Below are 24,723 nucleotides of genomic sequence, written 5' to 3'. Positions count from 1 at the left end.
GACCAAGATTTGTGCTGAAATGGGAGCAGTGTGGCACCCGGTGGAGAGAGACAATGACGTCTTTTTTTGCTTTGTGATTTGGGAGGAAGGCCTCACTTTTGGCAAAGGAAGGGCTAGATGCTCAGCTGGTGCTGTTCCATTGACTTTGATGGCACTGTGCTGCTCTACCGCTGCCGTGGATCTTGCCCTCATGTTTCATCCAGGAATGACCAGTGAATTCAGAGCTGGTGCAACATGCCAGTTTGACAAGGCTGGAGACACGTGTCCTCTGTCTACCTCCAAACACAGGAGCAGGCTTCCAGAACAGAGCCCAATAATCCCCTTTAACACCAGATTTTAGGACCTTCTGTAGGGCAGGAAAAGCCAGTTAGTCTCAATGGCCTCTTCTCTGAGGCCGCCAGCAAGGACGTTGGTTGTGTTGATACTTCTCCCATGCACTGGGAAGTGGTCTGAGACCACTGACTCCCATCGCAGAGACCACCAAACACCACAGGTCACATGCAACAGTGTTTGGTCATTATCAGCTCCGGCTGGATTTGCCCTGGTGACAAGGAAGTAAATGGCTCTACTGCCTTGAGCCATCCGGTCTCCTTGCATATATTTCAGCTGTGACTAAAGAAGACTGCATTGTGCTGTAGAATCCAGTTGTGTTAGTCAGGCTGGGAGCTGGAGGGTTTGTGAGAACTATAGGGTTTGCGCAGGTGCAGCACAGTGGCATAGCTAGGAAGGGAAATTTGGGTGGGCTGCAATTTATGCTGGACAGGCAGTGAGCAAGGTCTGCCATCAGAGCAAATCATTGATAGTGCACATGAAGAAATTTACTAACACTTGGCATTCAGCCATGCTCAGATTTGGGCGGGCCTGGCTGCTAATGGGTGGACCACACCCCACCCCGGCCCACACATGGCAACGCCTCTGGTGCAGCAGCCTCAATAATGAATCAAGGCACCTGAATCTTGTCTCTTCTCTAACATTAGACATGACATAACATGAGGGACATGACAACGGGGAGGCAGGAGCACTTACCTCAGCCTGGGTGAAGTTCTCCAGTGGCCCACTGGCACTGCCCAGATGGTATTTCACCAGCCTGCCCAGTTGTGGGGGCTCCTCTATGCTGTAAAATAAGGGACGGGAATCTGCTTTGCTGTTGGTTACTGCTTTCAAATTCTGGCTTGTGATTGGCTGAAGGGTCCCTTTAAAACAAATAGTATACAGTGCATTTATTCACAGCAGCCAATCCGTGCTCCCTCCTTCCCCCCTTTATAGAAGGATGCATCTTATAGGCTAAGATGCCTCTAACTGCATGGGTACCTGGCATAACCACACAGATCAGAGTGCATTAGCTTCTTTACCATCCCTTTCATTCATATCTTTACACCTGTAGATTCAAGTTCCATCCCAGAATTTGGGCTAATCCCCTGGACAGAAAAAGGGCAGGTGGGGCATTGATATGCATCCGTTGTGTATCATCAGATACTTGTCCCTGCATCAGTGACGTCAATGGGAGTTTTGCAGTGGATTTCAGTGCTAGACATAAATATTTATACACACAGATATATTTTAAGCTAACCAACCACAGCCTTTAAGGGCTGGCTTTGCTGCCCATTTACGTGCACACAAAATGTCTGCATGATTTGCCTCCACACCTGCCATAATTCCAAGCATGGACTGGGTATTTACGTGAGTAAATGATCATAAGCGCCCCATCTGCACAAAGAATGATCCCGATTTGTGCTGGCCATGCAATCCGGTAACTGTGCGTGTAAATGGGCAGCTTGGGCTATGCTGCTGCCTGTGCATTTTTCTGAAAATCTGAGCCTAAGAGGCTACTGAGTCCTTATGTCTCAGTGGGCAACAGATGCCTCTTATCATGTCTCCCTTTCTCTGTGCAGCTAGGCTGGAAAGTGTCACTTGAGTGTTAGGTAAATGCCACACAATAGGAGGTGAAATGCCATCTGTGCTCTCAGAAAGGGAGCGGAGTCACAAATCAGGCCAAGCTCTTTCTCGTGCCAGATCACCCACCCCATCGCCTCCCACTGCAGCATGCTTAATCGTCCGCATGGATGAACAGTAGCACACTGGATCCTCTGGGGGAGGGCTGCTGGCAGTACTGGCATAGTAGGAGCCAGTCAGGACAAAGGCCCAACACATAGATTTCAAAGCATCTACCTTTTCCTGCATTGTCTTTCATTCTGCCTCCATCAGCGCCCATATGTTACCATCAGCCCTCCCGCCTTTCAGCCTGACACACCTTACTCCCATTCGTGTTTCTTTCAACACAGTCTTCCACTGATTTTTCTTTTCTCCTTCCATAAACCAACCTAACCCAATAGCCACTGGAGCTGTTGGATGCTGCTGATTCGCTGACTTCTCAAGGCTCTTGCTGGCCCAGCTCCCCTCCTTTCAGCAGCCCTGACTGGGGTCACCCCTCTTTCCTCTTGTGGGCGACTCACCTGGACACAGAATGAGATCCTGTTTGTTTTCCAAGGTGATGACCAGCTTCTTCTGGGCGCTCACAGTGAAGAAATGCCTGGGGGAGATGTTCTCGCCATCAGATAGATTGAAGGAGAAGCCACCATCAAGGGGTCCTGCAGAAAGCATGTTAGTGGGACAGGGATCAGTCAGTGGGATCCACTGGCATGACAGTGACAACTCTTACCCCATAGGAGGAAGGCAGAGGGTGAGAGATGCTGGTGGAACAGCGTAGCAAAGCTTGTGAAGGAATGAACATGGAGACTAAATTCCTCACTAGCCAATGTTGGGGTGCACTAGTGACTTGGGAAGCCTTGTTCAGGGCTAAATGAGCAGGAAAACTGAATCTCCCCAGCTCAGCACTGGGCTGGGGTCCACTGGTGACTTGTGTATTGGGGGTGTGTGCGTGTGTGTGTGTGTGGGGGGCGGGAACTAGCCCAACTCAGGAATGAGTAAGCATGGAAGCTGAATTGCCTCAGCTCACACCAGGTCAGGTCTGAGGGCTGGGCTCCATTGTAGAGTCCCCTTGTGTCACTAGGCTGTCCGTGATTGGTGCCCTTCCTGGCGGTCATCAGAATAAAACAAGAGGACAGCCAAGAAGTGAGGGGTTCAGGAATCACGTGGGGAGGTGGCTCTCCCAGCAGCCTCTCTTATGAAGTGACAGGAAGACTGAGCCCTTGCCGTAAGTGCCATGCTGTCGGACACAATGCCTGAGCTCAGTACATCACAACACAGGTTAATTGTGGGGGAGGGCCGGGTGTTGGGTGACTTACACATCAGGGGAAAGCCAACCTTGAGTTGAATGAACTTGCAGGGTTGGTGTAAATTGAAGCTGAGGGGATTACTCTGCGTTTACAATGGGGCTAGTGGCAGCAGGATCTGCCTGGGAGACTGCAGTCTCTTCTTGTCCCAGGACAGGGGGTTCTTCCCAGCTGTGGGCTGTACACTAGTGTTTATGGGCTGGGCAGTGCCGTGTTGGGGTATTTGACTGGCCAGAGTTAGTTTTCCTAAACACACAGCTCTCCCCGCATTGATCCACAACAGGCCCCTCAGCACCCTGACCACCAGGCCCCGGAATGTCCTGCTTCCACCTGTCTGTTACCTACCTTCATGCACAAACTGAACAAGCCCACTATTTATCTGAGCCTGAGTGAACTGCAGGATCCCGTTGCTAGGAGACGACCTCAGCACAACCTTCCCATTGGCCGGGGGCCTGATGGAATAAACCACTTCCTCTGGAGGGGAGTCCTCATCCTCACTTCTCAGGATATTGGGAGTGATCTCTGCGGTGGTACCTTCCTGCATCTGGGGGAAAATGCTGAGCAATCAGCCAAGTGTGAACTTGACACAGTTTCCCAAAGAGGTGGAGAGATTCCACCAGTGCCTTTGGAGAGCTAATTTCATAGCCAGCTGGGGGCCCAAACCAATCTTTCCCCCACCCCTTCACACACAGCCTCACTGACAGCAGCTGGACTAGTCACATGAGTGTACACAGAGGGGGGAATATGCAGATAATCTGGTGCTTTCACAAACACCATGCCACCCTGTGACTGGAGCCCAGCTGTTTGGAACTGATGTTTCACAGCACAAGCTGGGAAGCCAGGTGCTCACAGTCATAAAGCCAATTGTATTACCAGGACAGCATCGTTTCTTGGTTAGAACAGCAAGTGGAGGGCATGAATCTGGGGTTCTCTGCCACTAACTCACCATGCTTCCTTGGTCAAGTCACATCACCTCTCTGAGCCTCAGTTTCCACTTCTGTGAAGTAAGGCTAATGATACTCACTCACCTCACAGGGCGCACATGTGACTTAATGAATCTCCACAGAAGGTTTGGAGGCTGGTGAGTGAGAGTTCATTCTCTCCACCAGCGTCCTCTGACCCACATTTCTAACAGGCTTTGTGTCTTGGAATCTCATGCAGATTTTACCACGGTGCTTTCAACTGGGTCACTGGTTTTGAGCTCTCTCCACGTAACCCCACTTGGCCAGTTCTCCTTTCCATATTATTGTCTCATTTTGCTTGTGCTACAGTCTCTAACTAAAAAGCTTCCAATCCTACCATCCCTATCTAATGAGGCCATAAACTGTGCCAACAAACCCTTGTGGAACGAAATGTAAACTAGCTGTGCTTTCTGTAAAGCCATGGCAGCAAGTTGTAACTGTCTGGGAGAAACCTTTCTCAGGGTAATGAGCTATTACTATTATTTAGATTACACTAGCATCCAGAAGCTTCATCTAAGATGAGGGCCCTGTTGTGCTAGGTGCTGTGCAGACAATCTCTGCCCCAAAGAGCTTTCAGTCTACATAGACAAGACAGACAAAGTGTGTGTGTGTGGGGAAGCAGCTTGCCCCAGGTCACACTGCAAGAGGGGCATGAGCAACAGATCACGCAAAGTGCATGGAATTTGCAAAGCATTTGGAATGTCTTCCCTGTTAGACTGATAACTGCTGGGTGTGGCCACTGGTCCCTGGACTCCCATGGGGAGGAGATGCTGCAGCACTATTTGCCCCTGCTGGGGCAAAGTTACACTGGGGGATGGATTTGGCTGGGAGACTGTCTACTGCCTTAAATAACTGGTAAATTAAATTTTACAGCCAGATATTTATTGTCTGTGATGAGCCAAATTCTTTTGGTCTTAAATGGGGTCAAATTCCCATAAAAATCAGTGGGAGCTTGGCTCCCTGGAAGACTGTGGGATTTGAGCCAATGCCACTTTAGAAATGATCCAGAACCATCCACAGAGACCAGGCTGGAGGTTCTGATTTTGGCTATTGTGGCTCAGCCCCCGTGTCTACAAAACAGTTGGAAAATGAGGCCAGGCGGAGAGCGTGGAATTGTTTTCAGCATGATGCTGTGTGGGCTCTGTCATGCTGGGCTGGGCAGGGCTACTCACAGCAGGAAGTCAGGCCCAGACACTCTTTGGCCTTTGAGCGGCTCCGTGTATTAGAACAGGGCACACCCAATCCTTACACACTGCAGCCTCAGCTGGAATGTTAGCTCCCAGCAGACACTACAATAAAATCACCCTTTCAGCTCTGGGTTCCAGGCACTTGATCTCGACTCGGGCAGTTTTATGTGCTCACCAAACCCTTCAGTTGAAAGCTTTCCATCGTCTGATTGGGTGTAGCTGGTTCTCTTCCTATTGCAGTGACAGGATGTTGCCAGTTGCTATGGAGAAAGTTCTAAATGAAGAACATTCTTGGAAACCTCCAATTCTGGACTGGTGTCTTGGGCACACAACTCTGCCAGTTCCCCGTCCCAGCCTCCTCTTCCAGGGGACAAGAGGACAAGCTAGTCCAAGACATAAAAGCAAGCTCCTGAATACCTGTGGTCATTTGGCAAGGGAGCGAGTACCTATTGTGTTCTACTGACTTACTTGATTCTTCACTCCCTGCCCTAAAATCTTATGCAGTGTGGGCTGTAGGCTACATGACACCCCAGAGGTGGCTGCATTTCACAGATGAAGGGATCCCTATGACGCCATATATCTGTTGAGAAGCTGCAGCTTCTATTAAATGTGCTGTATCTCCCTGCAGCTTACATGGTGGAGATAAAGCCCAGATCGTCAAAGGTATTTCAGTGCCCAACTCTCCTAGGCATGGAAACACTTTGAGATTCTGGGCCTGAGAGCCTAATCCTGAAAACTCTCCAAGGGAGTTCTGGATCAGGCCCTAAATGACGGCAATTACTAAAAACTGTACTGTAAAATTGTGGTCACACAGGGCTTAATCCAGCTCCCCTTGGTGGTTATTATTTGAGGGCATCTCCTAAGCACAGATACACTATATGACATGAACGGCTCGGTCCCACAAGCCCTCCACCATGAAGCAACCAGTGAAGTCAATGGCAGTTCTGTGAGGATTCCCAGGGTTGGGCCCATAGCTCTGGAGTCTTGGGTGGAAGATGCTCTCTAAATACAAGCCAGGATTGTGGGGAAACATGCCTGTTTCAGAGCGTCCCCTTTAGAGTCAAAGCTATCCGAGCAGAAGCTGCTGTTTAATTTGTGTCTGGGATCTAACAGTCCCTGAGGGTGGGAATAAATAGCTGAGGGCTCTGCATACATCTGAGTTGCATTCAAGAGCTTTTGCATTCCCTCTGCCAGGTACCTGTGGCCTAATGAGGAAATAAGGTCTTTTAGAGGATTTTTAATGGCAGGTAAATTTTATAGTGGGTTCAGCATCATCCAGAATTCACACTGGCTGGGGCTAAAATGTGTGGTTCTGAACATGTGCAGTAGTGGCACATTTCCTAAGCCAATAACTCGTTGTAATTTATTTCTGCCCTATTGAAAAGCATTATTCCCCATCACAGACTAATGGAAAGAACTGCAGCTCGGTAGACAATGCTTCCTGAATAGCAGGAATGACTAATGGAATGTCTTGGGCCTTTACTCTTCGGGGTTTGTTACAGACAGCCTGCTCCGCAGTCACTGAAGTGCTTAATTATATTCCACATCCCCTCTGAATTATTAAAGCTTTGCACTTGGTTTCTATTCTTACTTACTCGTCTTATTATATCCGGTCAGACTTCGTGTCGCCCGTGTTCTCTGTGAGCACCGGGTGTAGTTTAGAGATGAACTCCAGGAATGCTTTACCCTGACTTGGACTCACTAATGGGAAGGTGTTGCTGTTATGAAATTTCAGCCCATGTACTAATTCCTTTCTGTGATTTATCAATGAAAACGCTTCTTTTAAAGGGGCTGAACATCTGAATAGACCCCAAACAATCTTTTTGTGTTTGCCTTGTGGCCGGTCAGTTTCACTTGTGTTTCTAGTTAGTTTTGCTTTTGGGCCACAGGGGCTGCAAGGTTGCAATCACAGGATGGCTTAAACACCAGGGAGCCAAACAGTGCCTGTGGATGGGCTGAGTTCAGAGCAGACAATGAAGTGGAATGGCTTTGTGTATCCCCTATGCCGGGGGTTGCTTTGGCCTCTGGAAAAGGTTAGAGCAGTCTGCGGGCTGCCTTGACTTTCATAAGAACAACAGAATGGCCATACTGGGTCAGACCAATGGTCCACCTAGCCCAGTACCCTCTCTTCTGACTGTGGCCAATGCCAGGTGCTTCAGAGGGAATGAACAGAACAGGGCTATTTATCAAGTGTCCATCCCCTGTTGTCCAGTCCCAGCTTCTGGCAGTCAGAGGTTTAGCCAGAGCATGGGGTTGCGTCCCTGACCATCCTGACTAATAGCCATTGATGGACCGATACTCCAGGAATTCTTTTTTTAACGCAGTGATATGTTTGGCTGCACCCTTCGCAACATCCCCTGGCAATGAGTTCCACAGGTTGACTGTGTGTTGTGTGAAGAAATACTTCCTTTTGTTTGTTTTAAACCTGCTGCCTATTCATTTCATTGGATGACCCCTAGTTCTTGTGTTATGTGTTCACTTTCTCGATACCATTCCTACTTTTATAGACCTCTTTCATATCCTCGCTTAGTCGTCTAATTTCTAAGCTGAACAGTCCCAGTCTTTGTAATCTCTCCTCATATGGAAGCCGTTCAATCCCCCTAATAATTTTTGTTGCCCTTCTCTGTACTTTTTCCAATTCTAGTACATCTTTTTTGAGATGGGACAACCAGAACTGCATGCAGTATTCAAGGTGTGGGCAGATCATGGATTTATGTAGTGGCATTATGATATTTTCTCTCTTATCTATCCCTTTCCTAACGGTTCCTAACATTGTTAGCTTTTTTGACTGCTGCTGCACATTGAGCAGAGGTTTTCAGAGAACTATCCACAGTGACGCCAAGATCTCTTTTTTGAGTGGTAACAGCTAATTTAGATCCCATCATTTTGTATGTATATTTGGAATTGTGTTTTCCAATGTGCCTTACTTTGCATTTATCAACATTGAATTTCATCTGCTGTTTTCTTGTTCTGTGAGATCCTTTTGTAACTCTTTGCAGTCAGCTTTTGGACTTAACTGTCTTGGGTAATTTTGTATTGTCTGCAAAGTTTGCCACCTCACTCTTTACCCCGTTTTCCAGATCATTTATGAATCTGTTGAACAGCACTGGTCCAAGTACAAATCGACGGGAACCCCGCTATTTACCTCTCTCCACTGTGAAAACTGACCATTTATTCCTATCCTTTGTTTCCTATTTTTTAAGCAGTTACTCATCCATGAGAAGACCTTCCCTGTTATCCCATGACAGCTTACTTTGCTTAAGAGTCTTTGGTGAGGGATTTCTGAAAGTTCAGGTACGCTATATCGACTGAATCACATGCTTGTTGACACTCTCATAGAATTCCAATAGATTGGTGAGGCATGATTTCTCTTTACAAAACCCATGTTGACTCTTTCCCAACATATTGTGTTCATCTAGGTGTCCGATAATTCTGCTTTTTATTATAGTTTCAACAAATTACCAACCTGTAATTGCCATTGGAGCGCCTGGAGCCCTTTAAAAAAATTGTTGTTATATTAGCTATTCTCCAGTCCTTTGATACAGAGGCTGATTTGAGTGATAGGTCTCAGACCACAGTTAGGAGTTCTATAATTTCATATTTGAATTCGTTCAGAACTCTTAGGTGAATACCATCTGGTCCTGGTGACTTATTACTGTTTCATTTATCAATTTGTTCCAAAACCTCCTCTACTAACACCTGAATCTGGGACAGTTCCTCAGATCTGTCACCTAAAAAGAATGTCTCAGGTGTGGGAATCTCCCTCACATCTTCTACAATGAAGACCGATGCAAAGAATTCATTTAGCTTCTCCACAACGGCCTTGTCTTCTTTGAAGGCTTCTTTAGTACCTTGATTGTCCAGTGGCCCCACTGATTGTTTGGCCAGCTTCCTGATTCTGATGTACTTAAATTTTTTTTTGCTGTTAGTTTTTCTGTCTTTTGCTAGTTGCTCTTCAAATTCTTTTTGGGCCTTCCTAATTATACTTTTACACTTGACTTGCCAGAGTTTATGCTCCTTTCTATTTTCCTCAGGAGAATTTGAGTTATAATTTTTAAAAGATGCCTTTTTGTCTCTAACCACCTCTTTTACTCTGTTGTTTAGCCTCGGTGGCATTTTTGTGATCCTCTTACTGTTTTTTTTTAAATTTGTGGTATACATATAATTTGAGTCTGTGTTATGGTGTTTTTAAAACGTTTCCATGCAGCTTGCAGGCATTTCACTCTTGTGACTGTTACTTTTAATTTCTAGTTAACTAGCCTCCTCTTCTTTGTTTATTTCCCCTTTTGGAAGCTAAATGCTACTGCAGTGGGTTTCTTTGGTATTTTTCACCCTTCAAGGTTGTTAAATTTAATTACATTATTGTTGCTATTACTGAACAGTTCGACTATATTCACCTCTTGGACCAGATCCTGTGCACAACTTAGGACTAAATCGAGAATTGCCTCTCCCCTGGTGGGTTCCAGGACTAGCAGCTCCAAGAAGCAGTCATTAATGGTATCTAGAAATTTTATCTCTGCAACCCATCCAGAGGTGACATGTACCCAGTCAATACGGGGATAGTCGAAATTCCCCGTTATAATTGGGTTTTCTGGTTTTGTAGCCTCTCTAATCTCCCTCAGCATTTCACAATCACTGTCACCATCCTGGTCAGGTGGTCGGTCATATATTCCTACTCTTATTATTCAAGCATTGAATTTCTATCCATAGAGATTCTATGGTACTGTTTGATTCCTTTAAGATTTTTACTATATTTGACTCTATGCTTTCTTTCACATACAGTGCCACTCCCCCTCTGTGATGCCTATTATATCAATATACTCGTTTAATTCCAGACACTCAAGTTTACCTATCTTTTTATTTAGACTTTCTAGCATTTGTACACAGCACTTATAAAATTCGTCAGTATTTAGTTATGTGCCTTCATGTGATGTAACTGAATCTTGCAGTCCTTCCTATCAATGTTAAGTTTTGGACAACCTAAATCCTAGACCTAAATTGACCCGGCTAGGGTCCCTTTAAACAGCAAAGTGATTTGTTTTAACAGCACAGAAATAGGCATGCAGCCATCCTTTCTGATGTTTGATTTTTTTTTTAAATGTCTACCGCTTTAAAACACCAGGGCAGATTGATTTGTTGAAGCCCCTCTGGAAACAATCCCTCCCTGAGCTGACACAAGTGGGGCTAGTCAGCGTGTCGGCATGAACCCAGCGTCCTTAGGGGAAGGGCGGTTATCCTAATGGAAGTGCTGAAGGGCCCTTGGCTCTGTAACAAAGCTGGGTTTATTTCTGGGCTATGTTTTTAGCAGCACGCCCTGGAGGGATGCATATGTACATGTGAAGGCAGCTTGGTATTGCGGGAATGCACTGTAATGGACTGGGTAATAATAATAAGCCAACAGCTGAGGCTCCCCCCCACTCCCGCATCCCACTCTTGCAAAGCAGCAGACACAATGGCCCTGCTGTCCCGCCAATGATGCCCTGCTAGCTCTCTGCTTGGGTTTCTCCCAATGCAGCAAGTGCAGGGGCGCTTGTGAATGGGTGTTTGCCCTCCCCAGCTCTGAGCGCATCCTTTGAGAGTTGGCAAGGCAGCAGCGTCTCAGCGGAGCGAGAACAGGTGGATGAGGTGGCTGGTCCTATCTCGTGGCTGGAGTGCAGGGCTCTGCCCATGTTCCCGTTAGAGAGCGCGGCTCCTGTGCTGTGTCAGAGGGGCAGGTTGAATGGGATCCAGAGCATTAACCAGGCAATTATAATACTCCTGGACTGTAGCACCTGTGATGGGGAGGGGAGGCGCTGATGTGAGCTTGGCAGAAAAGGGATTAAAATGCTCTGTGATTAGAGGAAGCACCCGCAGTTGCCTGTGTCTGGAGCACAGGGGCTTCCTGGGTAGCAGGCCCAGGCCAGCTCTGAGGAATAAATTAAGTTCTCCCCAAGGCACTATTAGAGGGATGTCTGTGGGGAGCTGGGTGCTGAGTCAGGGACTCTAGCTGGGGCAAGGGCTGGAGCTGAGGATGGTGCTTGGCTTCAGCTGCCCCGGATATGTTTCTTTACCTCAGGCTCTGGCAGAGTGAAACCCTGTGCGGTTTGAGTTTGGCCTTAAAGGTGCAGGGCTGTCTTTACATTCACCATTTTCCTTTACCATAAAGCTTGCCACAGGTGGTTCAAACCCCTCCTTGGGGTGCAGAATGCTTTCCTGCTCCCACCAGCCATGCAGCTCGCCAGCCCCTAACTGAGCCCCACGATCCTTTGTGTGGCCTAGCGTGCAGAGCGCTGGGTGGGGACTCAGGAGACCTGGCTTCTAGTCCCTGCTCAGCTGCTGGCCTGCTGGGTGACCTCGAGCAAGTCACAGCCCTGCTCTGTGCCTCAATTTCCCCGTCTGTACAATGGAGCTACTGTTACTGCCCTCCTTTGTGAAGTGCCCTGAGATCTGCTGATGAAATGTGCTAGACAACAGCTAGGTAGTTATTATTGTATACAAAATACAAAGGCAGACAGAGAGGTGAAGCAATTTTCCCCAAGTCACACAGCAAGTCAGTGGCAAAGTTGGTCCTGGAGCCCAGGAGTCCTGGCTCCTACCCCCTTCTCTGGCCAGGCATGCACACTCGCTTCTCCCTGAGTTTTGCTTTTCACCTGCAGCTCCCGTAACTTCAGCTGGAGTCGGGGTGCTCAGCCCCTCTGTGAATCCAGCCCCAAGTTATAGGAACAGAAACAAATGTTGTTAAATTAACCCTTGTGCTGCTGATGAATAGTGTGAGGGCCGCTTCCTTGCATTAGGGCCAAGGACTGGCTCTTTCTCTCCTTTGTTGGGCCAGGCTGGGAGCTCTCCGAGCTCAGCTATCATTCGCAGGGAGCCCGCAGGAGCCTGACTTGGCTTGATGTTAAAGCAGGTGCTTCCCTGGGGACTTGGTATCACTGAACTCGCCCCACTGTATCCAGTGACACTCTCAGCAGGATAATGTTCCTGTGACTGTGCTGGGCTCTTATTGCAGTACTTTGTGCTCATAATACTGGGTATGATTGTGCTTAACAGGGCAAGCCAGCGTCATAACCCTGGTTAGAGACAGAGGCACAGACTAGCCCAGGGGCAAAGAGCAAGTTAATGGCAGAATGGAGAACAGAACCCAGAAGTCCGGAACTCCGCCCCCCACTCTAATCACTGGAAACCCTGCTTCCCAAATGACATCATGCCCCATTTTTCCCCAAGGGAGGGAATTCCCCTACTGCAGAGTCTCTTGTTTGCCCTCGGAGCATTGATCTGCTGAGGGCAGAGTTTACCGGGGGGCTGGCTCCGAAAGGTATGTGTCAATAGTGCTGATGCCAGCAGTCAGGAGCAGGAAGTACCCTCAGTTGGGGGCTGGGGCTTTCCAGGCACAAAGGCTGCAGTGGTGCTGAGCCCTGGCCTAGATGCTAGGTCAGTGCCCTATCAGCACAGGAGTGAAACTGGGGCGGGGCCTCCATTAGATGATCATGATGTCTGACCTTAAGGAGTCAATGTAAAATCACCATGGAAGTGAGTCACACAGGCCAACCCTTTACAGAATCAAAGGCTGCAGAGTGGGCAATGCTCCCATCTTGTGTTCACCAGTGGCATTGCAAGGCAGAAGATGGAAAAACAGATGTAAGATTTGACTGAGTTCATTTACCATCCAAGGAGCAGTTTTTTTTCTCTCATAAAAGCATCCAGGTCAAGGGTCAGTGGAAAAACTGCACAAGTAGCGCAACTGCCTCAGTTTAACTGCTTTTTGCTTCCCCACACTTTGCTTTGCCCTGGCACTGCTGGCAGCCAACTCCTTAGCAGCTGGAGCTGAGACCCACAACTTTCCTTAACTACCAGGGAGTCTTTTTGTTTTATAGTTTTCCTTCTCTCCTGACACCTGGGCTGGCATTTGACTTGTGAAAGCGAGTGGCTGATAGCCACGAGAACAGGTGCTGGGCAAGCTTCCTGCAGCCCCGTTCTGTGGATCATCTTGATCTGGATCTGCAGGCCCCTGTGATTCCAGCCCTGGGATCCCCACACACAGTTCTACCTATGCACCTCAATCCTGACCTGCAGCGCCCCGGTGATTCCAGCCCTGTACCCCAACCAGCTCTGCTGGTGCCCATCAGTCTGGACCTGCAACCTTCCGTAGGGACTAAAATACATCATTATTATACATGATAATATCAGTTGATTTGGTTTTCACCCAGGTCCTTGGGAGCAGGGTCTAATATGCTAACACATGCTGCTCCACATGTCTTAGCAAATCTTTGAGGTGGTCAGCCAGTGGATCAGTGACATGCACCAGCATCAGCAAACCCAGGCCCAGGGCATGATTGCTGGTCACCCCTAGTCTGTACAAAGGGAAGCCTCGGATGCACACCTATCTTATGCATGCAGGAGGGATTCCGGCAGCACCAAGCTGCCTTCTCCTTTCTCTGCTCAAACCCGCTGGGGCAGAGCATGTCACACTCCTAACGCTGTCCTGGCCCAGTCCCCATCCCCGCCCAGGTAAGCCAGCAGTGTGCACTCAGCATGCAGGCCCTGTGGAGTCACAGGGTCTTCAGCAGTGGCTTGCCCCTTTCCCCCTGAGTTAGGCTGACATGCCCCGAAAGGCTTAGGGAGCCAGCATGAATGCAGGGTGCATTGCCCGCTCCCTGGGTCACCCGTGGGCAGCAATAAGCTGTGTGCTGTGCTACCTGCTGTTCCTGGCCTGCTGCTGCAATGGCTCATCCTCTGTCCCCCACCCTGAGCAGTAGGGAAATCGACCAAGATGTCGTTTGCAGAGGAGCAGAAGGGCAGAGTGAAACCTGGCTCCCCCAACCTAAGTGCAAGGTCAGGTCACCCAAAAGTGACTCTCTTCCCTGGGCTGAGTTGGAGGATGGCTGGGGATTGGACTCAGAGCTGGGCAAGCAGGACGGGGGGTTGCACAGGCCTGGTGAGGGCTGTGTGTGACAGGGTATGGCATGGATCAGCTGCGATGCATCTCCAGACTGGATGTTTCCCCTTCCTGCATTGGCACCTTGGCAAGCATTGGGACACAGGACAGAGCGACAGACCTAGGCTGTATGGGGCTGCAGCAGCCAGGAGGGAATTCTCTTTAGTGGGAATGTGAGGCTCTGTATTCTGGGAGTGGGGCAGGAGCAGTGCTGGGGCAGAGTAGGGCAGTGGGAGACAATCCCACTGGTCAGGAGGAAAGGGCAAGGAAAGGGCAAACAGTAGTGGGGGGTAAGGCGATGGGGGCAGATTCCTTCTGGGTCTGATTCCCCCTTGGGGTCTAATGGGTTGCAGAGGGGAGGGAGGAGATGCACGTTATTGCTCTGAGGGGGCAGGAGATGCTGCCCTGGAGGTTGTATGGCTGGCAGCTTGGGTCACAGGAGCAGAGGTCATGGAGCTGTGTGTCCTGGCAGGGGAGGTTACCTGCAGCCCAGTGTTGATGGTGATTGTGGGCCCCTCGTCGTTGAGTGGCACGACAGTGATGGAGACGGCCTTGGGCTGGCTCTGCCGGTTGACCTCGGAGGCGTTGGCCACGATGGTGAAGCTATCGGCCAGGGACTCGCTGCCGTCGTGAACGTACTGGATGAGCTGCTGCTCCACCTGTGGGCAATGAAGGTCTGAGGAGTCTGGGAGGGGCTCACCCACTAGCAGGCTCCCCCGGGAAGCCACCGTGCGGGTGGGCCTGACCACTCCCTTGTGGAGGGATGCCAAGGCCAGTGGAACTACAGCAGGGGTAGCACAAGGCCTGTGCTCATCAGAGCAGGCTCGAGTGGAGCCATACAGGGAGCGGGTCATCTGAGCTGCCATGGGGAGCTGTGGGAGGAGGACTATGGTGATAGGCCTCACATAGGCCTCCTGGTCTAAGTTGTCCATCCGGGATGATCCCACCCCACAGACCTGGCTGTGTGCACAACCCCCCCATACCCTGACACTGGGGGAAGATCTGTGCAGGGACCAAAGGCAGGAGGTGACCCTCTGTGCACCTTGATCTCTGAACATGAAAGAAACGTGGATCCCCTCAGCTGCTTTGTCTGTTCAGCTTCCTAACCTTTGGTATCCCTGGGGCCTGATTCTGATCTTGCTTTGCACAGGTGTAAATGAGGAGTAACTCCACTGGGATCTGTGGAGTTCCAGCACTGGGGGATCAGGATCAAGCTCCTGGGTTTTAACTTGGCACAAAGCCTGTCTAGACATATCAATCAGCCTCTGGAGAGGTCGGCTCCATACCTCACTCCAGGTGAAGAAGTGCAGATTGCCCTCTTCAGGTCTGACCATGTTCTGGATGATGCCGTGTCTCGGGGGCTCGGGAACCATTAACTCCACATTCAGGGCTGTGAAATAGGCGCTGGGGATGGTCAGGATGTCCGTGGAGAGGGTTATGGAGCTCCCTTCAGTCACTGTGATGTTGTGGATGTCTAGGGGGACTGAAAAGGGAAGGACTTCCAGGTCCACCACAATCCCCTCCAGGGTCTCTGCCCCACTAGCCGTGACGTCCACGGTGAACTGGTCGCTCTGCACGTCAGGCCCAGAGTGCAGGTAGAGCACTTGGCTTTCATTGATGTCCTCCTGGGTAAAGGACTGAATGGGGTTCAAGATGGGAGGCTCGTCGGAGGTGCCGCTGTGGTAAACCATCATCAGGGATCCTAAGCGTGGGGGACTGGTCACCAAGTAGATAATCTCCTGAGGAGGAATGTCCTCGTGGACTACCTGTGTCCCAGAGAGAGAGAGAGAGTTGGCAAGGCCTGATCGATTCCATCCTGTGACGGGAGAGGCACTTCATTCTTTCTGGTGGGAGCAAGGTGTGACTCCTCCCCCATTCACACAGGGAGCCCGACTCTCAGCAGGACAAAAGTTCCTGGCTGTGCCCAAAGGGGTTAAAGTGGGAATGGTTTACAGAGCAGATGAGAGTGAGGCCTAATCCATTCTACTGAATACCTTGGCCCTGGACTCTGTTGTCTAGTGCCTGGTTCATTTCCACCAGTGACAAGGGGTGTCACAGGCTACCACTCTGAGGCCTGGTCTACACTAGGAGTTTATGTCGAATTTAGCAGCGTTAATTCGACTTAACCGTGCACCCGTCCACACCAGGAAGCTAATTAGTTCGACCTAGAGGGCTCTTTAGTTTGAATTCTGTACTCCTCCCCGACGAGGGGAGTAGCGCTAAATTCGTCATGGCTATGTCGAATTAGGCTATGTGTGGACGGAAATCGACCTTAGTAGCTCCGGGAGCTATCCCACAGTGCACCACTCTGTTGACGCTCTGGACAGCAGTCCGAGCTTGGATGTTCTGACCAGCCACACAGGAAATGCCCAGGGAAAATTTGACACGCTCCGGCGCCTTGTGGATGTTCTGCAGGACCACAGGCAGGAGGACAGAGCCCCCCTGCACTGTATCTGCAACCGTCCTCTCCCGCCACAAAGTCCCAAACCCCCCTCACCCAAAGTAACAAGAAGGAGGGGCGACAGGGGCCGTGAAAACTGTCACTGCACCCCTGCAGAGTGCACAAATACAAGAAGGCTCTCATTCCCTAAATGTTGAGAAGTCCTTCCCTTCCTGGCTCACCGAAGCCCCAATCCCAGTTTCATCCCCTAACTGTGTAGTTGATTATTAAAAGTAGTTTGCTGTTAATTACTATTTCCATCAAGTTTTTCTACAGAAGACCGTCTGTGAAGGGGAGGGGAAGGGGGTTGTTAATTGCATAGGACAGTCACCTTTACCAGGGTACAGACACGGGGGCAGGATCAACAGCAGGTCACACACACAGTGCAGTCAGTAGGCACCCTGGTCGGTCTGGGAGGTGTTTTCCATGTTCTGTGTGGGTGGGGGGTACATGACTTTGTGGCATGGGAGGGCGGTTACAGAACTTATGCAGCGGTCCTTGTCCTGGACCACAGAGCCACGCAGCAGGGGAATCTGTAACCGTCCTCCCCCGCCACAAGGTCACGTAGCCCCCGCACACTGAGTCCCGAAAAGGAGGGATGGCAGGCTCCATTGAAACAACCAGTCTGGCACTGCAGACCGCTCTAGGAGCAGGAGCCTATCATTCCTCGAGTGTAGAAGCGGTGTTAACATCACTGCACACCCTACCCACCACAGTCTGCGTCCCTGTTTCAACCCTTTAACGCGAATTCATTAATAAAGAAAACGTTGTTAATTAACAATGTTCCATTAACTTTATTTTTAAACATGTGTTGGAAGGGGGGAAACGTGGTGAACAGGGTATGTAACCGCAGAAGAAAGTCAACAGTAACTGAAGCAGGGGCAGGTTCAGCTTCTCTGTAAAGAAACTGAACAGTCACAGGTTACCCTGCTCCCTGAGGAATCTAGCTTTCAAAGCCTCGCGGATGCACAGCGCTTCCCGCTGGGCTCTTCTAATTGCACGGCTGTCTGGCTGAGCGTAATCAGCAGCCAGGCGATTTGCCTCAACCTCCCATCCCGCCATAAAGGTCTCCCCCTTGCTCTCACAGAGATTGTGGAGCACACAGCAAGCTGCAATAACAATGGGGATATTGGTTTCGCTGAGATCCAAGCGAGTCAGTAAGCTCCTCCATCTCCCCTTGAGACATCCGAAAGCACGTTGAATGATGACAGTTACCCAAGACCACCCTCGACACATTTTTCCCCTCAGCATGCATTGTGGGGAAATCCCAGAATTCAAATGGGCAGCGGGGACTGCGGGAACTGTGGGATAGCTTCCCACAGTGCACCGCTTCCAATGTCGACGCTTGCCCCATTAGTGTGGACTCACAAAGTCGAATCAGTGTCCTTAGTGTGGACACACAAATTCGACTTTGTAAGGTCGATTCCACAAATTCGAATTAAGTTAAATCGAACTAATCTGGTAGTGTAGACATACCCTGAGTAAGTATCATTGTACACCCACTGGGCACTATGGGAATGGCCGTGCAAGGAGCAGGGCAATGGAGAATATTGTGTTCAGTGGGGCTGGTTCTTCAGGCTCCTTGTCTGCAGCGTGGCTCTAACCTGAGAAGTAGCTCTGTAAAGATGGCATGGTGGGGTTCCATGCTCACTGTGTCTCCTGACCCCCAGATCAGATTTATGCAGATTGCAGCTACAAAGATGGGATCTGTTAGTAGCCAGCCTTGCAAACTCCCCTGAGATCTGAGAGCCAAGTGGGCCTTTCCCCTTCTCACACATCAGCAGTAATTGAGGCTCTCCAGGGCCAATTGTGCCCCCAGATCCACCTGTGCAACACCATTATCTCAGTGACACCTGTGCCGACCCACCGAGACCTGTTGAGGACATAACCTCAGACAACAGGATTGCACAGGTTTAGCAGAATTTGGACTATAGGATCTTCATTAGCAGTGCTGATGCACAAGATGGTACGGACTCAGTCTGACTCCCAGATCCCAGGGGGTATTTGCAGGGCTGGGCAGTTAGAACTGTATCCACACCCAACCTCCACCACCCCGTCTTTTTACATGCAGAATGAGAAACTTTGATCTGGAAATCGGTGAGTGAGGATAACCCCAGAATCCCACAAGGCAAAAATACTGGATCATTCTTCACAGTAAAACTGCAGTTTAAGGGATAAGTGTTCCATGCACCTCTCTTTGGGAGCCCCGCAGAGCACAGTAACTCCAGCCCTCGGTTGTTTTCAGGGCTGATGTGTCTTGTGCAAGGCAATTATCACCGTGCATCATCCTCCCTGTGGGAGACACCTACATTCACAGATTATTAACCTGTCAGTAGGAAGGATGTGCTGGGAAAATTCATGCCCATTTTAAGCTCTTTCCCCTATTCAATTCCAAGAAGATCCTGTAGGATTTGCTAGCAGAATTTTGCTATCCCATGTCCTGGAGCCAGGAAGACACATGGGGGGAGGGTGAATAAAAGCATGGGAAGATGCCCACAGAAGGTATTACTTACCAGTAAATATTCTTTCTTAATCTCAACCGGTTCTCCTTGGAAGATGTGTATCTTCTCGTGGTGGATGATGGTCAGGGGACTAGGATGGGTGTCCAGGAACACAGTGATTTCCAGCGTGTCTTCCACAGCCACCTGGTTAGCTTCCACAGAGAACTGGAACTTGTCCTTGGCATTCCTGCTGCTGTTGTGCTGATAGATCACTTCTCCTGCCAGCAGATCCTTCTGGGAGAAGGAAGTCACTGGCTGGCCCCCTTTCAGCACTACCCCCCACCTTGGCAGGGTAGTTATCTGGAACCAGATTTCCTCGTCGTTCCTTATGTCCATGTTGGTCTCCAGGCTGAGGATGGAGGAGTCAATGGTCCCTTGATTCCCTTGGTGGATGACTAAACCAGTGTTGTTGACAATTTGGATGTAGGGGTCTGAGGCCTGTACTTCCAGGAGGGCTGCAGTTTGGTGCAGGCCGTCGGAGACTTGCAGCTGTATCCAGCCCCGGTCCGCTCCGGAATGGACAAAGAGTATCTTCTTCTTCCTCAAGTCATCCTGCGTGAAGCGATACACCTGGCGGCTCCTGTCATCAATGGAAATGATGCTACCAAAGAGAATGTCCTTCCTCACCAGCACCAGCTGTGTGTCAGAGAATCCGGAGTCCTGGTCTGTGAAGGCGATGTCATTGGTGGTCAACAGGCGCTGCCCATTCCGCACAACATTGAAGACCTTGCTCACTACCTGGACTGGTGGGTGGTCATTGACGGGCTGGATGGAGACTCTGAAGACACCTCTCACCTCCTCTGCGTCAGAGTCAGCACTACCCTCGTCCTGCTTGATGGCCACAAATGGGATATCATCCTCTGTGGTCTCAGAGTTGTCATGCTGATACAGAAGCCTGCCCTGGAGAATGTCCTCATTGGTGAACTCTGTTATGACCTTCTCATGGGAAGGCCAGTTGGATGGTGTCCTCCAGACCAGCTTCCCATGCGTCGGCCCTTCAATCACCTCATACAGGTAGTCCATGTTATTCAAACTCCTCACAAACAGGTGGTCCTTGGAGATGATAGCCTGCCCTCCTTCCAGGACAGATAGAAGGACATTGGTCAGGACAGGTGCATCTGGGTCCCCCCCAATGCTTATCATATAGGTGTACATGGGGGAATACTGGGCATCAGCAGTGACACGGAACTGGAAGGAGTCCTCAGTCTCTTTAGAGTTTCTGATTGTTGCACTGTAGCTTAGGTGTTTTCTCTGCAGGTCCTGTTGGGTAAATCCAAAGCCCTCTGTCAGCCTGCTACCAAGAAGCTCAAGGTTCCCCTTTTTGGGTGCCTGGATTATCATGTAGTAGAAGGAAACTGGGTCAGAGCTTGGATCCTCCAATGCTGCTTCCATTTCCCTGGTGGTGATGTTTTGGTGCCGCTTATTCTTCATCTGAAGGGGGACCAGGGTCTTCATCTTGATGGTGGCCTTCTTGATCCTGATTAGGAAAGTGTTGTTTGGTAAGGTCTTCTGGCCAACTTGGACCTCGAACCTCAGCTTCTCCATTACATCTTCCAGATGGTGCTCAGGATCCATGCTGAAGTACTGTATGCGCCCTTGCACAATGTCCTGCTGATGGAAGGACTCAACTCTCTTCCACTCCCCTCCCATGCTCCCTTGCTTCTGGACTTCGCCATACCAGAGAGGCTCTGTGAGGCGATACAGGATGTTCACTCTTTGTTTCACGGCATTGGTCTCCACAGAGAGGTTGGCTGTGGTAATTGGAACGGCACTTCCTTGTGCGACAAACAGGCCAGTGTTGTTGCGCACTTGGATGTCAGGCTCTATAGCGATGACTCTTAAAGTGGCCACTGGGCTTCTTACCAAGCCATCGCTAACTTGGAAGATGACCTGTAATGCTGGGCCGTTCTGGTGGACATAGACCACGTTGCCCGCTTCCAGGTCCCTGCAGGAAAACTCTTCTGTGGGCACCCCAGGCTTAAAGTCATATTCCACGTAACCTTCTTCCATCCTCTTGCCACCAAGCAGCTGGAATTTCAAACTGTCACAGGGTGTATCGTCATCAAGGGCCTGGATGATGTCCGTGCTTAGATGCTTTCGCGTGTGCTCCAGAATCACCATGAGGTCTCCGTGGGGAAAGATCACCTGCGGGGCATCATTGATGGGGTTGATCTTTATTGGCAGCAGGTATGTCTGGCCTTGCCATAAACACTCAGGAATCCCCCTTCGGGTTGTGACGGTTACCTCCAGCATCAGCTGATCCATGGGACCCTCGGAGCCATCATGAACATACTTGATTTTCCGATTCGCTATGTCTAGCAATGTGAATTTCCTTCTGCTCCTAGAGCTGTGGATGTCTAGTTCCAGCTGGCCATGCCTGGGTTCGTTTGTGACACTAAAGAGGACTTGAGACTGTCTGATGTTTGCGCTGCTTAGGTCTATTGTAGGTTGGGTATGTTGCCATTCCAGGAAGGCCGTGCTTCCTTCAGCTACGACCAGGGGGCTGACGTGCAGCAATTTGGTGAAGTTAGCAAAGGCTGGAGGGAGGTTGGGGTCAAGGTGGCATGGTTCTACCACCGGCCCTAATGCTCCCTGCCAAACATCAGGAGTTGGGGTGGTGGGTGCCTCGTCCCGCTCATATGCGTCCTCATAATCTGAGTACTGCTCCTGCATCCTGCAGCCGGGTGTTATGTCCTTTGTGACCAGAGCATCTTGCAGGCTCTTCTTCTCCAGGTTGACCCTCAGGTCCTCCATGCAGCCGATAAAGGAGCTGTTGGCAGTGCTGCCCCCTGAAGTGAAAGCAAGCCGGCGTTCCTTTAGCCTGTGGGAGGCATTTTCATTCATGCCGCCGACAAAGAGGCTGCCCTGGAGATCGAGGTAGCTGTGGATGCCCCTGTTGGAAGTCCTCGAGGCATAGTAGTCGACAAGGATCTCAAACTTGTAGATGTCCACGTGGAGCTTCACGTAGTGCTGCTGCTCATCACTGATGAAGATGTTATTGTGCAGGATGACGGCCCCATTGCCTTTCTCCACCACCCCCCTCAGGCGCCCGTCATAGATCTCCAGGTATAGGAAGTCATTCTGCAGCCCCGACTGGTAGATCAGGGGGGCGTGCTTGATGCTCGTCATGATCACAAACTCAATAGTCCCTTCTTCCCTCGCGCTCCATCCCGAGAAAGCGATATAAGAGCGTGGGCTCAGGAAGCCGAAGGGGTCATCTGGCCTGGCAGAGAACTCCTCGCTGCACCCCTCTCGAACCTCGTGGAACATTGTAGAGGCAGCATCAGATGCCCATGGAGAGAGAATATCGAGGCCATTGAACTTCGCCATATGGAGGCAGCCTCTGAATGGAGAGCTGGACCCAGTGAGGTATGGCAGCTCCAGACTCCCTGTCCCGCCCACATAGAGGCCGTACTGAATGTCCAGCCGCTGTAGGGGACCTGGGATCTCCACAGAGGTGTTAAAGAGGCCATCCACTGTCAGAGTCATCCTACCGTCTCCAACTGACAGTTCAGCATCATGGGTTACTAGATTATTGAGGCGTGGCCGTGCTGGAGACTGGAACATCACTTCTTCTGAGCCCAGCTCTAGTCTGACCTGCAATGAGAGTGGGTGAAAAGTGGAGTTAGAACCTTGGGACAAGTCGAAAGTTCTCTGGGATGGACAAGGATACAGGGCATGGCCTGGGTGTCCTTGTGCCCCAATGATCTCCAGCTGCCAAGACAACCCCTTGGGGCAATGAGCCACCGGATACAAGTCACAGCAGCCCTAAGTCTGCTCCCATTTATGTTGGGGACCAGTCCAGCTTTAGGCTGGCCTTAGGATAAGGACAGCTTAAAGATGGCTTAAAGATATCCTTGCTCTGCCCTCCCCTCTGGTTTTGCACCAAGCACAGCTCCACAGGACCGGGAGATCCAGACCTCTTTCTTTTTCTGTTATGAAAATATAGCTGTTCCGGGATTGGCTGATGTGCTCTTGTCCTGCGAGCCCAGCATTGCAGAAAATGTTATGAGTCTCCAGCCAGACAACTAAAACTCACACATCAGAAAAAGCAGGTCCCTGCCCCAAAGAGCTTCCCATCTCTTTAATGTTAAAAAACAAAGAAGGAAATGGAATGCAAAAATGATGCCAAGGCAATTGTAAGGTTGCATAATTAAAATAAATTTTTAAAGGACTTATGTAATGCAAAAACAACCATGGCCAATTTCTCTTAAAGTGTAAAAGTGCAAAGCTGCATTGAACTCAAAGGAGCTACACCCATTTGTGCCAACACAGAATTTGGCCCAAGGTTTCAAAAGCAACATTAACATGGCTTCTTTGCACATCCTGGAGACATTGACATAGGTAGAGCTATATTAAGCAGCACATTTCAGAAGGAAAACCAGGAATAGAAAATACAGGGCAACTTACTGATGCCGCCTTAATGTTGCATTGATGCAGTTTGTTGCACATGAACGCACAAGGTGATTGATTGCCACGTAAAAAGCTCAGCATATGGCACAGATACGACACAGACCTGATTACTAATCTGTTCCTCCCATACCTAGAATGGGCAATACCTTTGGGAGCTGTTGATAGCTGTTGGCAAGTGCTGGCTTTTGGAGGATGGTTGCTGTGGATGTGCACATACATGTAGACAGTTTAGGTAATTCAGCGATAGGTATTTCTCTGCTGCTTGTAACCGGGCTGTCTATCAATCTGTCTTGTAATTAAGCATGTGTCTGGTGCTCATCAGTTAGGGCTTGGGGGTCCCTTAGCCTGTGCATCTGTCCCAGAGCATAAGGAGAAGTCAGAAAATCCTTTATGCCTCTGCACAGGCTGCCTAGACTAAACGTCTGGGTGTGCCGGGATGAGTAGGTACCTGCGGCTCCCACCCTGGAATAGGGGAGAGGGGCATAGCAGGAAGTGGGTGGGGTTTGGTTCTACCTCTCCCCCAGTGTGCTGGCCTGCAGAGCTAAACTGGGGTGGAGTAATAGTTTATCGCTGGGTTTATAGGTGCTGGAATTAGGAGTTCTGGGGATGCTGCTGCACCCTCCTGGCTTGAAATAGTAACAAACACTAAATACATGGTTTCTGCCTTCAGCACCCCCACTATAAAAATTGTTCCAGCACCCCTGGCTGGGATGGTTCATCTAGGGTGGTGGAGTTGTGGATCAATCGATTGTCTGTCTGTCCTTCCCTCCCTTCTATCCATCCTAAGATACTCCCCCAGCCCCTCCACAGTATATCGAATTTGAGCGCCAGACGCTTTCTCTAAAGGCTCCCTCCTCTTGGCTCCCACCCTGTCTCTGGGCCTGGACCAGCAGCTCCCATCTAGGCTCATGTCTTGAGTAGGTCAGATGGGGGCAGCATTTTGCAAGCAGTGGGGGCAGAGATCCTTACTGGCTGCAATGCTCTACCTCCCCCTCCCACACAGAGGAGACCAGCCACGTGCTGACTCTTCTTTTCTGATGTCCTCATTGCCTACGGGCTGGCTTGGCTCTGCT

At 50.0% G+C, this 24,723-nt stretch overlaps 1 protein-coding gene and 1 long non-coding RNA gene across 4 annotated transcripts in view; one reads left to right on the top strand and one right to left on the bottom strand.

The window, feature by feature from the left end:
• Positions 1 to 24,723, bottom strand: part of CSPG4 (chondroitin sulfate proteoglycan 4) — an 82,915-nt gene that overhangs the window by 11,027 nt on the left and 47,165 nt on the right. For 2 of the 3 annotated variants that reach the window (XM_044978891.1, XR_006572306.1), the window contains exons 3-8: positions 19,250 to 22,834; positions 15,583 to 16,062; positions 14,779 to 14,955; positions 3,579 to 3,777; positions 2,454 to 2,588; positions 1,027 to 1,193 (exon numbers count right to left, since the gene is read on the bottom strand). In XM_044978891.1, coding sequence (XP_044834826.1) covers positions 1,027 to 1,193; positions 2,454 to 2,588; positions 3,579 to 3,777; positions 14,779 to 14,955; positions 15,583 to 16,062; positions 19,250 to 22,834 — 4,743 coding nt within the window. The remainder of the gene's footprint in view (positions 1 to 1,026; positions 1,194 to 2,453; positions 2,589 to 3,578; positions 3,778 to 14,778; positions 14,956 to 15,582; positions 16,063 to 19,249; positions 22,835 to 24,723) is intronic. The other variant, XR_006572307.1, reaches the window with a different exon arrangement.
• The window catches only part of LOC123343659, a 51,273-nt gene that overhangs the window by 15,981 nt on the left and 10,569 nt on the right, over positions 1 to 24,723 (top strand). The gene's annotated exons all lie outside the window — the stretch shown is intronic.

The sequence above is a fragment of the Mauremys mutica genome, chromosome 11 (assembly GCF_020497125.1).
Source record: "Mauremys mutica isolate MM-2020 ecotype Southern chromosome 11, ASM2049712v1, whole genome shotgun sequence".
Classification (NCBI taxonomy): Eukaryota; Metazoa; Chordata; order Testudines; family Geoemydidae; genus Mauremys; species Mauremys mutica.
This window is presented reverse-complemented; position numbering and strand designations above follow the sequence as displayed.